Genomic DNA, 16,686 nt, shown 5'->3' with positions numbered 1-16,686 from the left:
TCCTTTCCTGCTCTGTTTTTGTAGCAAAAAGCAATGCAAACAAAACATTCTGGTACAGCTGGAGCTGAATGTCTCTTGAAATGAGAAATATTGCGAGCAGCACATTACTGTATATCAGCTGTGGCTAGTAATCGTTAACATGTGTGATTTCGTAATCACACTCTGACAACGAGGAATGAGATGAAAATCTACAACAGTATTGTCACCCTTTAATGTTTAGAGCAAGGCACACAAGACAAATTTTAGTTTGTAAAGTGCACCTTCTCTCCTAATACCTTTGCCTGGTCCTCTCCTCTGGTCCAGGTTGGGTTTTTTTCAGTTAGTTCTCAAGACAAAGGGCTAGACATGCACCAATGCATTGACAGGACATCGGTAAATTCACCTCGTTGACTGCCATCGGCATATTGGCAAATAAGATGGCATTCACCGACGGCAGTGGCAAATGTTTGTGTGTTGTTTTGCGGACAACAGTCTGCTAGCATATGCTGCTACTGCAGCTGCTGATTCGAAGAAGCCACTGACTGGACACGACGCTGACGTATAACATAAGAGGTCAAAGGGTGCCGTTTATTTACAGTAAAAGAAAATGTGGGCCATGTGGGAGTATTCCACCGTGTCGGGGAGACCACAGCATTGAGAAAAGGGGGGGGAAAAACCCCCACGGACAGCGTCAAATCTGAATGGATTACTAACGAGGTGATGGAGTTCATCGCGTTAGGTGACCAGCTGTTCAAGCCTACACACTGCCCAGTCAGAGACGTCTGTCTCCCCAAAATCTACAACCTCCACACACATGCATGAGCTGCTAGCTCGTGTGAGTATGCTTAGCTTCACTGCAGTGTTACTCTCTCTAAAGATAATATATTATTTTATTGCTTTTGTAATGGCTTTTACATTTACTTTTTATTTGTAACAAAATATTTTGTAGTACTGAAAGATTTGTGATGACTTTAACACACTTCAGTTAGCCTATTTCTTATAATGATTTCTTCGTTTCTCAGTAACAAAAGGGGAAAAAATAATAACAAAAACGGTATCGGCCAAATTGTTATTTTAAACATCAGCATTGGCCCAGAATTGGTGCATCCCCACAAAGGGCTGGGGTGGGAAAAACTGAATATATTCTGTTTGGCTGAAGGGAAAACACTGTCTTATTGGTTTTTCATTGGGAAAAGGAGGTAACATACCGCTGCAGACATAGCGTACCAGCTGCATATGTGTGTGCCTGTATGTTTAATGGTGGAAAATGAGTTCTATCAGAGGCTCCTTAATGACAAACTGCTCCCAACTTGGCACAGCAAACACAGCCTCGCCTAATTATTCATCTATAACATGTTGCAGATGGTCTTACGGGTTTTTACAATGTAGAATGTAATTGGACAGCTGTGTGCATTATTCCGTTAGTCTTTTTTCTGGAAAGTACAGTTTTGTTCACTTTGTACCTTCTTGTGCATCCATTCTTCTTCTGTATGGTCTCCCTAACTGCCAGAAGGCATCGTGTGACAGACCGAGCTCCGACGGTGAAGCCCCTCATGAGAACGGACACAGCGACTGCAAGGACCAAGGTAAGACTCCACAGCAGCAATAAACTCATAATCTTTAATATTTACTTGGAAATAAACATATGTTGCTAACAGATGTAAGTCAGTTGCTTCCAGTTCATGAGAGTGTTTTGTTTTTGTGATGAATACCAAAAGGACTCTTGTGGGAAAACTTTCTGGTGTGTACAAAATGAAGATTTATGGTTAATTAAACTCACAAGAAATACTGGGCAATTAAAGGACAATTCCAGCGCAAAATGAACCTAGGGGTTAATAACATATGTGTACCGAGTCAAACGTTCTCTGGGATCTGTTTTCATGCTAATCAAATGCATCTCTAGCTTTAAACAAGCTCCGCAAACGGGTGGTTAGCTGCTAACGCTAGCTTTTGGGGCAGATGGTAAATCGCTATTTTATACCACTAACAAGGCTCAAAATAGCACCACACTTCAACGGTAGCATAATGAGTGTCCCTACATGTAAACTGAAGCATTGAGAACTTTGTAAGTGTACAGACAGTTTATTAAACAGTCACAGCCAGTCGAACGACGAACGGCGTGCAACCAGTAACCAGTAACATAGCTCAAACACAGCGTTCGTGAGTCAACTGCTCATGACTATTTTCCAAGATGGTGCCCGCATGTAAACATGTCTTTATAAACCATCTTTATGTCTGTACACTTACAAAGTTATAATGTCTTCAAATGTCTTCAAATGTCTAAGAGAATGGTTCTCACCGTGCAGTCGGAGACAGGGCAGTCGGGACTCACCCGGAAATGGCGAGCAGAATGAGCGTGACTAGAGTCTCTCAAAATCTGATGAAAATCTTTTAATGTTTAATGAGCTGAAATGAAGACAGATTCAGCAACTGCATGGCCTATTTTTTGCTTAAAATGTTTTCAGAAACATGTTTCAGTGAACTATTTTAGTACAATATGAGATCGTATTCTGAACCAGCCACCATGATGGTCTGGCTTTGAATTTCCGGAGAAAACAAACTTTTTCATTTTTTGGGCAACATTAGCGCCGCCTGCTGTTATGGAGACGTATTACGTTTGCAGAGCTTGTTTAAAGCTAGAGACTCATTCGATTAGCATGAAAACAGATCCCAGAGAACGTTCGACTCGGTACACATATGCTATTAACCCCTAGGTTCATTTTGCGCTGGAATTGTCCTTTTAAAATGAGCAACAACAGCGACCATGGATAAGGGAACATGTAGAGGCAACAGGAAAGATGTCGGTTACTAAACTCACTCATGTAAGGACATGGAGTGTCAATAAAACAGTGTGTGGAAAACCCTGCAACATTTTTTAATGTAATTCAAGGGAATTACATTAAAAAATGTTGCAGCGTTTTCCACTGCGTTGGAAAGCAGAAGCAGTCCGCCTCGCTTCTACTACCGTCAGAAAAGTTCCACCTTTTATGAAAGAAAATGACCTTCCCGTAAAACAAGCTGAGGCGCTAAATGAGACAGTAACAGCCATGTATTTATGTTTAGACCACCAAAGAGAGGCTTACCATCTGTGTGGTCCAAAATAAATCATACACACTTAAAATATGAACTTCTAAGGAATAGATTGGTAATGTGTTATCTCTATCTAACACATATTCTGAAAATGTAATATTGTAGCATCTGTTGTGTCGTCAAGAAATGTTAGGCGCCCCCCCAAAGAGGTTTTAGCCAGCGCCAAAGGAATATCACCAGCGGCAAACCTCTTTACTTCCAGCAGTCAACTCCCCTCTGATTTCATACACCCGGCTGGCGCTGAAAGCTGCATCGTGCAGAATCAGGCTGCACGGGGCTCTCCCGGAGACCTGTGCGTATCATCCGCTCTGCTGAGAAGGTGATTGGCTACATATAGTAGCCAATCATGGCAGGCTGATATAGTGTCTGATATAGTGGCATCAGTAATAATTGGAGTTTCAGAAAATCACAATTCAAGGTCCACTTACTTGCTTTTTTTTCAAAGCTTTTAACTCAGAATCAGCAAAGGATTTATTACCAAGTAGGGAACTAAGGAAGCGACTGCGTTAGTGGGGGTCCTGGGCCTTGTTGATAAGGCCCCCTGTAGTCAGGAAAAAACACTCCTTGAGACGTGATGTTTTGGTTCTGATAAACCGCAGCCTCCTGCCAGAGGGGAGTGTTCAGTGTCCGAAATTAACTTTTTGACTCGCCAAGTTGGCAGGTAGATTAAAAAGTCCACCGGGCAAGCATATATAAAATATTTAATTGTGTACATACATCACATAAAACTTTCTGCTTGGGGTTGCAAGTCCTGCTGATGGAAGTTAATGATTAACCGTTTAACCGTTAAGGAACAATAAGAATTTTGTTTGTACAATGTTGTACTATCCGTTAAGGAATATTATTAAAACAGAAATTAAAAAGTTATTCAAAATGTTTTGCATGATAAAAGAAAAATAGGCTAAACAATCTATTTCTTAACTGTTAGTTAACGTGCTAGTGCTAATTTTGCACTAGAAAGTTGCATTTTAAGCTGCTCTTTTTTTGTGCTCGTGGCTCTCTGCTGGACGGTGCTCACAGCAGAGAGCTCTGTGACACATTGCCACTCTAATGAGAAGAGGCGGGTGTAATCGACCGTCCTACACAGAGAGTATGCCAGGCAGACAACCAGCTGACACCTCACAGGGGGATGAGTGCAGACAGGCTCAGACATCCTCGCCACGGACCGCTGTGGACTTTTGTCTGTCGTGCAGGTCTGGCGAGTGTTAATTTCAGACCCTGGGAGTGTTTGAAAAAAAATGTGTCAAGGGAGGGATCGGTCCCGATCTTTCCTGCCGGCGTCGGCATCCTGGAGGCGTACAGGTCCTGGAGATACAGGAGATTGTAGCCAATCACCTTCTCAGCAGAGCGGATGATACTCAGTCTGCCCTTGTGCTTAGCAGAGGCAGCAGAGTACCAGATGGTCATGGAGCAGGTGAGGATGGACTCAATGATGGCAGTGTAGAGGTGAACCATCATTGTCTTTGACAGGTTGAACTTCTTCAGCTGCTCCAGGTCATACATCCTCTGCTGCATCCGGTTAACTGTATTATACGTCCCTTATCAGCAATTTTCTGAACTTTAAACTGTATCATACAATCTTCATCCGTGAATTTCAGCGCTTTCAAATGTATTATACATTCTCATCTAATCAATCTTCAGCACAAATAACCAAAATACGAAGATTGCATGATATAGTTGAAAGCTTACAAAGCTAGTTATTGGACCATAAGTTGAGATTTTTTTAATCAAATTTGTATGATGTTTCAACATATGTGAATGGTTAGGTTTTTTTTATAGATGGAAATCCCCTTCATAAAACACTGCAGTCACCCAGTGCTGTGTTGTAAATACCATTAATTTCAGCCCGAAAGCACAAGACCAATAGTTAATTTAAATGAGGGGTAGGACATCTTGAATTGTTCTCAACTTGGACCCAGTTCTGAATCCTGAGATATTGCAGCTGCTGGATTCCTTTAACATGGGTTGTACACTGAGATGGTCTTCCCTTGCTGAACCAGACGCCAAAACAAAGAGATACGGATGAAATAGTCTCTGATTAGTAACTGTTTGTTTGCTCAGCAGGCAAAATTCTGTGGGGAGAGAAATTTCATTTTACTTGTCAGCTCAGTTGTTTGGATTGTCAACTAAAATGTAACACCTATTTTTTTTTTCCTTGTTAAGATTAGTTCATTTTTCCAACATAATGTCTGAAACAGATTTCCCACTAGCAGTTAATTTTGAAATCCAGTTGGGTTTTAAGGAGTTAGCACAGAGATGTGATTCATGGACTCTGACATGTTTATGTGTCATTGCTGTGAAACTATGGGGAGTGTAGAAATGGGATCAGTAACGACCTCCCAGATGAGCTGAATTTAATCATATAAAATTGTTGAGTTCTTCTCCAGGGATGTCTTGACCTTTCTGGCCTGTTACATGTAGAAATGTATAGATCCCAAAGAAAGGGCAATTTTTCACTGAAATACTGCTGACTGGGTATTGTTTACCTTGTTTCCAGAGTCAGTATGAATAATAATAATAAATCAATGTGGTAACTTCAGCAACCCTAATAAATACAAAAGCTTATGGTTTCAGTTATAGTGTGCAATAAGTAGCGTTAGCAGCTAATGCTAGCTTAAAAGTTTCCCACCAGTGTCCACCTTGCCTTCCTAAATTAATAGCTGGATTTGTGGTACAGCTACACGTTTTGCAGACTGTAAATCCAATCTTTCAAGCAGCATTGTGTGTGGTAGAAGAGATTGGGGTTTTTGTCAGACATTGCTTTTTTACCAATTTGACAGAATTTGGTTTGGATCTGTGGTTGTATATTGACAAAACTGTATCTCTGACTCTTCGTGTGTGTTTTCTGATGCGTACTGGTTAATCGTTACATCATTAGACCACGTAAGATCTGTCACATGATGTCAATCTGAATAAGAACACTTATTATTATTATTAGCTATGTGAGCTTATTTTTTGATCACTTAAAGTTCTAAGCTAGACATCTCTGCTACCTTTTATTGTCATCCAGTAAACATAAAGTGAAATAAACATGGCAAATGGACTGCAGTTATAAAGGGCTTTTTTTAGTCTTGGCGACCACTCAGTGCTACCATACAAGGTGCTACAGTACCTGCATCAACTGGGGAGGGACAAAAATTCATAGAACACTGCCAGTTTTGGGGTTCACTTTGACATGTAGACTGCAGGGGCCAGGGATTGAACCACCCACCGACCTTCACGTTCCTTAGTGGAAGACCGTTGTACCTCCTGAGCCACAGCCACCTGGTCTTACTTCAGTCATTCCCTCATCGAGTCTGAAACCCTCTTGTCTGCTTAATCAGCCACATTCCATGGCTGCAAACAAAAAAAACAGATTTACTAGGAAGAAATTTACCCAATCACAGTTTTCCTCCTCGTCATCTCCTGAAGGGAAACCGAATAATTCCTCCTTTTTTAAATGTTTGAAAGATCTGCGTGTCTGTCTGCTTTCACTTCAGGCTTGCATTGTGTGTTTGTATACTTTCTCTATTCTGAGAAAAAAAACCCTGTGACTGAAATAGAGTGCAGACAGCTTCCTATTAATTAAGGCAGTTGCCTACTGGACATGAGGAAAACATTTTAAAACAGAAGTTTACGCATCTTTTTGAATATAAAAATACATACACTTCTGTTTTTTTTTTTTTTACATTTTTAAAATCATTACCATATAATTTTGGACTGCTATTCATTACTAGTTATTTCTGTGTTCATGTGTCTAGAATCACTCACTCCAGACACTCAGTGTTAGCCGTCTTGGCATTTTGACATCAGTTATCTGTTAAGTTTGCAATCACATTTTTGACCAACACTTTCTTTCTTCTCTCTTCTTCTGTCTTTCATTTTCTCACTTTGGTTCTCTCTCATACATTCACATTTCATACGTCTTGTCACAGTCTCTATACAAGTAAGCCAAGTAGAAGAAGCTATTTCCACACACACACACACACACACACACACACACACACACACACACACACACACACACAGACATATCATCTTAGAACCTCCTTCCAGCAGAATGTGCACAGTCATTCACCTCTCTTTCTTTCTCTTGTTTCTCTTTTTGGAAAGAAACTAGTCCAGACCAGTGGGGATGCTGGATTCCAAACTGAACCTAATTCACCAACAAAGAGCTTTAGAACCCACAATGGTCTGATTAAACTGAATGCAACTGATCTCATGGTTTGTTTTAGAATGTACAGTTGCTCTTTATATTCATACAGTATTACAAAAGCATCCAAACATAATTGAATCAACATAAATGAACACGTAACATATCTCTTAGTAGTTTCCCATGTTTAGATAATGACGGTGGAGCACATTAAGTCTGCAGGGGTCCTTCAAGAAAGACATTACTACACAGTGTTTTATTAATTTCCCTTTCATAACTTAAATAAGTTATGAATTAAATTCAGAATCTCAGTCTCTCTCTTAGGAAAAGGAAAGAAGAACTCAAAGTCGGAGCAGAAGACTGGGACGGTGGGGAAGGGAGCAGGGAAGAAGATCACTAAAATCATCGGTCTTGGTAAAAAGAAACCGTCCACAGATGAGCAGACCTCTTCAGCAGAAGAAGACGTACCCACATGTGGTAAGACAAAGACATTAAAGTTGTTATCCTTAAGGTCTCTGTATGCTTCAAACAAATGTGTCATCAAACCAAGTCTTAAGGAAAACGCGTTTCTACATGTTCCCAATGACTACAGTCAAAGGCAGGGCTGATCTCCACTGAAGACCTCGGCCTTAATGCAATTTAATGTATACATGGGGACAGGGTGCAGGTTTGATCATGCACAACAAAACATGCAAGAATTAAATCTCCTTTCCAATACCATGGATATAGAGCCACTCGACCAGCCATGCCAAAACACTTTATTTATGAACTTCAATATTCAATGTAAAATAATCTCCAAATGAAATAGCACAACATTTTCTGGCTAAACTCCACTACCACGGCCCCTGAAAGGACCGTCATCTGGCGGTGCCTGTAGCCGGCTCACAGTCACCTATTGGCAGCTAAACAGCTGCTGCTGGTAGCCGGCGTCCCGGAGCGCTGTAGCAGCTAAATACAACCAGCAACTGCTGCTCGGATTTTATTGTTCTATGGCACTATATAGACTGTTCACGTTACAGCGCTTTACTTAGTTTAAAATACTTCTATTTTAGGTACATAATACAGTCATGGTCTATTGGTGAAGTAGCACTGATCAACAGAGGCAGAATCCTATGCATCCCCCTCGGAAAATCGCACCTTGTACAGGAATAATGGTATTACAGCCACTAAGTGCTATGCTAATGTGACGGGATGACGTCAGCAATATGACATTATCTTATTAAGATAGTGCTAGTTGCTTTCAATTATAAATAGCTGGCAACACTGAAGAGAAGGTGTTTGAAGCAGAGGTTCCCACCCCCTGGGATGTGGACCAGTAACAGGCCTCTGATTATTTGCAACCAGCCAAAAAGAACTCAATAGCAATCATATAACTTTAGAGGCTATTTTCATAGTAATTAACTTAAACTTGGCGCAGTCTGCGCTGCATTTTTCTTCTTGACTCCCTGCCACGTCCCCAACAATAAAACCCTGATTTGAAATTAAAGTAGTCGTCAACCCCATTTATTCAACAGTACATGGAATCTGTGTTGCTGAGTGATCTATCTGTATAACCACAATCAAATATAAATGGTTTCTGTTTAGTTTAGTTTTTTTGGGCTTATTGTGTGTTAGGATGATAAATAGAAACACCCCAGCTAAGACTTCCATGATTTGTGCACAGGCATGTGGACTTCCTGTCTAACTTTATCTACTGATGGGGTGGGAAGAACAATTAAACTTGCCAATGACACGCATCCAGTTGGCTGCTCCACACGAATTCAAAATGGTCTGTGGTGAAAAGAAGTTTGGGGCCCTCTGGTCTAAAGCATACTAATCCCTTTACTGTGATAACTGGGAAAAACAGCAAGTGAATTTTAATAATTTGGTCCCAGAGTTCAAAATGGCCCAAGCAGTGACTGTTCAGGGCAGCAATCACGCCTTGAGAGGCTACTTTGTAAAAATGCAAAAGTTGAAGATCACAAATGTGGTTTAATAGATTCATAGTGCCACAGAAGACAACAATGTACAATACAGGCTGTTGTGCAATGCTGTTGTGCAATGCACACGTGCCACATCACTTTCAGTATTAGTACAAGCATTTTGTGAAGAAATAAAGGGTGAATAATTAAGCTTAATCTCCCACATAATGCTACAGAAAATCTGACAAATGTTTATTAAGCAAAAAAGTGGAGCGAGGGTATGGTTAAGAAACAATTTTATTTATGCAAATTAGCACATTTAATTAGATAATTTGTCTGATTTGCATAATTCTGCATAAAAGTTGAGAAAGTCAAAGTCTTTTTATTAGTCTCCCAAAGGAGAAATTCGTTTTGGACAGAGAGAAATTGCTGCAAGAGTAACATAGACACACATCAAACACAGGGTTAAAACAGTTAGACATTAAACATAAAGGCTACTCAAGTAGCTGTGCAAAATTACAAGTTACCATTTTCTAAAAAGGCAGTATAAAAAATGTATCCATTTGGAAATATAAATATACTTACAATCCATTATAAAAATGCAGTAATTCCTTCAGTCCTATCCATACATACATTCAGTCACAAATTTACATTAATAGAATTCATGGTCATACATTTAGTGCTGCTCATTTATGAGCTTAACTGCGAGAGGAACAAATGAGTGCTTATACCTATTATATTTGCAAAGAGGAACCCTGTACCTCATTCCTGAGTTCAATAACTCAAACTCCGAAAACAACACATGAGAGTTATCAGATAGGATGATCTTAGCCTGCCTGATTGTTGCATAATTAAAAAGCTCCTGCAGGTTAAGGGGTGCAGGTGTTCCCATAATTTTGCCTGCCGTCTTAACCAAAACTTGTAATACAAAAAATAATTGTCAATGTAAATAATCAGCTGGGGAAGTTTCATGGTGATATCTGTTAGTGGGAAAGTTGAACACTGATTACAGTATTTTTTATATTTTCCACCACTCAGATCTCTTAGGACTTTTATATCTGATAGAGGAGACTTGTATGAAACGGTCAGTTGAAAGAGTTGCTGTTGCAATTTATGTGGGGTCATGTTGCATAATGCCTGTACTATATGTGCATGCATAACTTCCCTGAAAGGGACTGCGTGGGTAGGCAGTTGGGAAAGGTGGACCAGTAAACCATACAATACAATACATTGGGCAGCTACTGCTGAAAAATGGCACCCATAAATCATGTTATAAACAGAGATTAATATTGTTAAATGAATGAGTTCTTTCTGACTTTGTTTTTCTGACTGTATTTGCTCTGCTGGACAGGTTACCTGAACGTGTTGTCCAATAACCGTTGGAGGGAGCGCTGGTGCCGCCTGAAAGACAACCAGTTGCTCCTTCATAAGGACCGAGACGACCTGAAGAGCCACATCGCCTCACTGCCCCTCGGAGGCTGCGAGGTCAGCCCCGGCCTGGATCACAAACACCCCTTTGCCTTCCGCCTGCTGCGTAACGGCCAGGAGGTCGCTGTCCTGGAGGTGAGCTGTATTCAGAGAATCCTGTTGGGATGGTCTATTTAATTCTGTATAGGAGGAGATGTGTACTCCTGTGTTAAAGTCAGCTACTAACACTCCACTGTCAACCATTAACTGAGGCCGAAATTCTAGGGAATATATTATTATTATTATTATTATTATTATTATCATTATTCTATACTAGTGTGTAATAAGTGGCCAGTTCCTACAAACCAAAATAGCTCTAAATTTGAAGAAATGTGTATAATTTAAAGTTAAAGATGAAATAGAAAACTGGGTAACGCTTTGTATTAAGGTCCTTGTAATAATCGTTAGTTAATAGGTAATAAGGGCCTTATAAGATGCTTATTATTAATATTATCAACTTTGGTTTGGCCAATCTGTGTTTTCCTCCAGGCCTCGTCCTCTGAGGAGATGGGGCGCTGGTTGGGGATTTTACTGGCTGAGACGGGCTCCACCACAGACCCTGCCACCCTGCACTACGACTACATTGACGTCGAGACCACCGCCAATGTCATCCAGCTGGCCAAGCAGTCCTTCTGGTGAGGGACGCACACTTTTCCTCTACTGATCAAAACGTAAACCTGACAAGCTTTTGTTCTCTTTAGCATTAAAATGGTTCATATAGTGAACCTTGCTTTTTTCCATGGCTTCATTGTCCTTGTGACTGTCACAGTTGTGTAAAATGTGATGTAGATGCTGAATATTCAGCCCTTATTAGAACCAAGTCTTGCCGTTACTGCTGTTATTGCTCCATGTACAGTGTAGTTTACCGTGTAGTCACCAGCTACTGTGTTTGTTTGAGCGCTGTGGTAGACAGTCTGAGGTTTTAGAAGTTCTTTATTAAAGAAATTTGCATTCTTTTGAATGAACCTTTATGTTTTCTCCTCCCAGTTTCACCAGTAAGCGTGCAGTCTCTCCTAACCCGTACCTGGACAACCCAGTCAACGGCTACGCCTGCCCCACTGGTATGGCTCTGCACTATGATGATGTGCCCATTAACGGAATGGTAAGAACTCACCTGCTCATAGCTGATACACATACATAGTCTGGATCAACAGAAGTACATTTCCATGATAATTGCCTGACACGCTAGCCTGGGTAAACCCTGACGAACTTCCGGCAAATTTGAGATTTGCTCTGCAAGTCAGTCTAGCGAAAAGCCCATCAAACCCATTTCCAATGTTCACAAAATTGAGGCACCAATCACAACTGCTGAGGCGGGCTTTACACCAGTCACAACCGCTGAGGCGGGCTTTACACCAATCACAACCGCTGAGGCGGGCTTTACACCAATCACAACCGCTGAGGCGGGCTTTACGTGACGACGATAGCGCAGCGACGGCGAGCAGCTTTTTGTTTACATTCAACATGACGGCTACCGAAGCCGTGCTTCACGTGCTCAGCGAACTGCAGGTCAGTCTGACATATGCCGATTTCATGCCGGTCAACTCTACAATTAACTGACACTATACGAGTTACAATTCTCAAAGACACAGGCACACAGCACAGTCTCTTTTTCCTTTCTCTAAACTTTCCGCCGTGTGTGGCGCGTACCCGCTCGCGGTGTGAAGCGCGTGTCCGCGCTATTCTCCCACATGTCGGGAACGTCGTGAATTAACCTGCAACACGTCAGCTGTTTGGGAATTCTTCAGCGCGTGTGCAGAAGATAACACGTTTGCAATATGCAACACCTGCAAGGAGAAAGTAGGGTTTGGAGGGACCACACCAAAAACCAAAATCAAATTTTTTTTAGTGGATGTGAAAAGCGTCACCCAGATCGTTGCTCTGATTGGTTGAAGGACTATCCAATGCGCCCAGAGGCATTTGAGTGGCGTCCGTTGGTGACGCCCCTCTGGAAATGAACTGTCAATGAACCTTTTCCAGACCCACTCTCAGTTACAGCTGAGAAGGGTCTGGTGTCAACCAGGCTACTGACACGCCAGATGTCCCTCACCTTCCACTCTCTGCGTTTCCATTCTCAAACTCTGTTTGCTTGGGGAAACAACCCATATCACCCACCCCTAGTATGATTTATTTATTACATCATACTAGACTTACTACATTACATGTAGCATCTAGTCTTATATTGAATGACATTTGCTATGGCAGAGTAGTTTTACTAACTTTACACTGCTATCATCTCTCCCTTTCTCACCTCCTTTGAGCTTTTTATTTCTGTTATGTATTATGTCTCTCCTCTACTTTCTCCTCTCCTCTCCCACCCTCTCTCTGCTTGCTTGCATGCCTGTCCGGTCTAACCCAGGACCCGGAGGCGCAGTACTCCCGTCCCAGCACAGGGGGGCGCCAGCTGAAAGAGGAGCTGCACTATGAGAACACTGAGCTCTATGAGAACATGCCCTCGCCAAAGCAGGACACTCGCCTTCCTCCCAAGTCTTCCTCTTCTACTTCTTCCTCCTCCACCTCTGCCAGTCACTACAAAAGCCCTGTTTCTAAAATCTCTTCTAAGTTCCTCACTGCTGATACTAAAACTAAAGCCACTGCTCAGGTGACTAACACTCTGCTCCCTAACCCTCACTGTTTGCCTTTTCTACACTTGGTCTATAATTCACCGTGTTGTGTGTATAATTTAAGTGTATTTCCTTTTGTCAACATCTATATGTATAATTTACAGTTAATGATCAGATAATATTCAGTTATGGATTTTTTTAATGTTCCTTAATGGATTGATAACTCAGAAAATGATGTGAACTTAAGAAAAAGTCCTTTCTTCTCCAACAAGATTTCTCTGTATGACTTTGTAAAAGTCATGCGCTGTGATTTTGATGGAAGCACTAAAATATTATGACTTGACATGACATGAACAAGAACAACAGCATATAATTAATAGGCCTATAAATGTTTAAAGGAACTCTTCTGCCATGGTCGAATTAGTGTTTGGGAGGTGATACAGAACCACGGGCAGCTTCAGGAGGGGAGGGAGAGAAAGAGGGATCTTCCTCACTAAGTGCACCATGGATTATGAATGAAGATTTGTTCACAAAGCCAGCATCATATGTCTAGACATCCTCTGCCACACATGTGAGGGGAAACGTCCCAACATCTTGAGAAACGGCTCTCTTCGCTGCAAGATTCGGGCATTGGTTTAATTTGGACAGTCACATATTTGTAATATCAGGACACATACAATATCATAATTATGGTGCACCAGCCCCTCAGTGTGTCTAAAATAATGCACCAAATATCCAGAATATTTCCATTTGGTGGAATAGTGTAGCCATTAAAACGTGGGAGTATTTGATTTGAATATTTCACTATGTGATAACATCATATAGACTAATTTCCATTAGGAGCTGATACACAATATATACAGTTTGAGATATGGTCAGACTTCAAAGTAAAATGTGATCGTTAATCAGTGCTTATGCTGTCTGGGAAACACACTGTATGAAGCACACAGAAAAAATGACTCTGCAGTGTACTGTGGGTGGCCAGAGTACCTACAATCACCATATTATCAACTTCATTTGTTGTAGCTGTATAAGTTGTCAGAAAATATTTGCCTACATAAAATGTTCTTCCATTTGGAGTCATGTTTGTGTCCACCTGATGAATAATAGTCCCAATAGTCCCTCTCCTTTCAGCTCCACCAACTCCTAAGAAATATGTCTCTTTAGCTGCTAAATGCTCCCCTATGTTCACCAGCTAGCCGCTAACTGTGTGTGCTGTTTGGCACCGAGCAGGTAGAGTACACTTGCTGTTCACCAGAAAACCAAAACAGTGAGCTATTGCAGCTTTAATGTCAGTAAGTCTGTGTCATTTGCATCAGCAATCAGTTCTCATCAAAATGTGTTGACAAAAAGAGTAGTGATGCTTAACACCTCTGCTAACACATTTCCTAGGGGGAACACTGGAGCTGAAAGATTTGTGTATCCCAAAGGAGTAGTTCCACTGTGAACAAGTGAAAGTGAGAGGTACTTGGCTGAGGGAAAGAGGACATTCTGTTTATTAATCCTGCAGGAGCATGCAGGGACTCCTTAGATAAGGTGTTGATGTTTCCACCTCTCTTTCCCATCAGCATGTGTGTTCCCCCTCTGCTGTAGTTCTTAGGAATTTGATTATCACCATGACTGGGCCTGAAATCATTACCATGTCCAGTCTATGGAAACACACATCATGCACTTCAGCTCCAAATAGACATGTTCCAGTCAAACTTTTAAGAGCGGATTCTGATCGCCCCCGATACCTGATACTAGAGGTGTGAATCTTCACTGATCTCCCGATTCGATTACGATTATCAGGTCAGCGATTCGATTTGATATCTTGATGCATCACGATGCTTCAAAATACATTTTTCTATTAAAGCCATATAGGATATTTGACTTGACAAACTTGCATTGTCAAGTGCAATGCCCAAGCTGCAATATGTAACTTCAGACTGGAATGATGAGGTGTTAGGGTTCATTTCTTTAAGGTAGCTACCACGAAGGTTTACCTATTTTGGATAAGTCATATACCACCCTACTTTTAACTAGAGATGGTCCGAGGCTCCGATACTGCCTTAAACGCTGGTATCGGTATCGGGAAGTACTGGAGTTTATGCACCGATCCGATACCACGTAATAAAGCCCTAAAGAAAATCTACGTTAAAGTAGTTTATTTATGTTCGTTTTCCGTTATAACTGACTGTCAAACTGGAGAATAAAAGAAAGTTCTGTGTTTGTTCATGTTTCACAAAGAGTTTAACCTGAGCCAGACCGACAACAAAGATAGAAATCATATCACATCCATACAGGGATAGTAGTATAAAGTTGCTAAAACATAATAAAATATATGACACACTGGTATCGGATCGGTACTCAGTATCGGCCGATACGCATGTTCAGGTATCGGAATCGGTATCGGGAAGCAAAAAATGGTATCGGACCATCTCTACTTGTAACCTGCAAATATATTGTGCTGTATTGGAATAACTGACCCCAGACAACTCTTTAACAAAAAAGGTACTGTTTACTGAACAATAACTTAAAAGTATAAATAACATTTAGCCGTTAGATTGAATAACAAAAAAAACATAACACAAATCACACCCTTCAAATATGCTAACTGCAATATTTCTTCAAATGATATTACACACAACTACCCCTTTACCAGTTTGTCTATCAGTTTCCACTTAAAGAGGGAAAAAAAAAAAAAAAAAAAGTTGCGGGCTCATGTGGACGTGCAGCAGGACGTTATCTTCAGTTAAGCAAACACAGAAATCCAACTTACAGTTAGCTGTTAGTCCAGGAAACGCAGCTCAAACACGAAAACGAAAATCAGTCACCAGCTACAGCAAAGTCCTCAAATTTTGCTGCGTACAAAGCAAATTTCTTCTGGTCATTCAGCATCATTACTGTCAGAGTTAAAATTGCTATTTGTTATGTGGGGGGGGGCTCTCCCTAGGGGGGTCCGGGTGTAAGCCCCCCCAGGATTTCCATCCATCCATCTTCGTCCGCTTATCCGGTGTCGGGTCGCGGGGGGAGCAGCTCCAGCAGGGGACCCCAAACTTCCCTTTCCCGAGCAACATTAACCAGCTCCGACTGGGGATCCCGAGCGTTCCCAGGCCAGGTTGGAGATATAATCCCTCCACCTAGTCCTGGGTCTTCCCGAGGCCTCCTCCCAGCTGGACGTGCCTGGAACACCTCCCTAGGGAGGCGCCCAGGGGGCATCCTTACCAGATGCCCGAACCACCTCAACTGGCTCCTTTCGACGCAAAGGAGCAGCGGCTCTACTCCGAGCTCCTCACGGATGACTGAGCTTCTCACCCTATCTCTAAGGGAGACGCCAGCCACCCTCCTGAGGAAACCCATTTCGCCGCTTGTACCCTGGATCTCGTTCTTTCGGTCATGACCCAGCCTTCATGACCATAGGTGAGGGTAGGAACGAAAACTGACCCGTAGATCGAGAGCTTTGCCTTCTGGCTCAGCTCTCTTTTCGTCACAACGCAGTGCGATAGATTGAATGCAATACCGCACCCGCTGCGCCGATTCTCCGACCAATCTCCCGCTCCATTGTCCCCTC

General features: G+C 41.7%; 1 protein-coding gene across 2 annotated transcripts in view; it reads left to right on the top strand.

Moving 5' to 3' along the window:
• The window catches only part of afap1 (actin filament associated protein 1), an 89,370-nt gene that overhangs the window by 60,755 nt on the left and 11,929 nt on the right, over positions 1 to 16,686 (top strand). Inside the window, exons 8-12 of one of the 2 annotated variants that reach the window (XM_028564071.1) lie at positions 1,493 to 1,565; positions 7,526 to 7,678; positions 10,454 to 10,665; positions 11,059 to 11,204; positions 11,557 to 11,671. In XM_028564071.1, coding sequence (XP_028419872.1) covers positions 1,493 to 1,565; positions 7,526 to 7,678; positions 10,454 to 10,665; positions 11,059 to 11,204; positions 11,557 to 11,671 — 699 coding nt within the window. Of the gene's footprint in view, positions 1 to 1,489; positions 1,566 to 7,525; positions 7,679 to 10,453; positions 10,666 to 11,058; positions 11,205 to 11,556; positions 11,672 to 16,686 lie in introns of both variants that reach the window. The other variant, XM_028564070.1, reaches the window with a different exon arrangement.

The sequence above is a fragment of the Perca flavescens genome, chromosome 19 (genome assembly GCF_004354835.1).
Source record: "Perca flavescens isolate YP-PL-M2 chromosome 19, PFLA_1.0, whole genome shotgun sequence".
Taxonomy (NCBI): Eukaryota; Metazoa; Chordata; class Actinopteri; order Perciformes; family Percidae; genus Perca; species Perca flavescens.
This window is presented reverse-complemented; position numbering and strand designations above follow the sequence as displayed.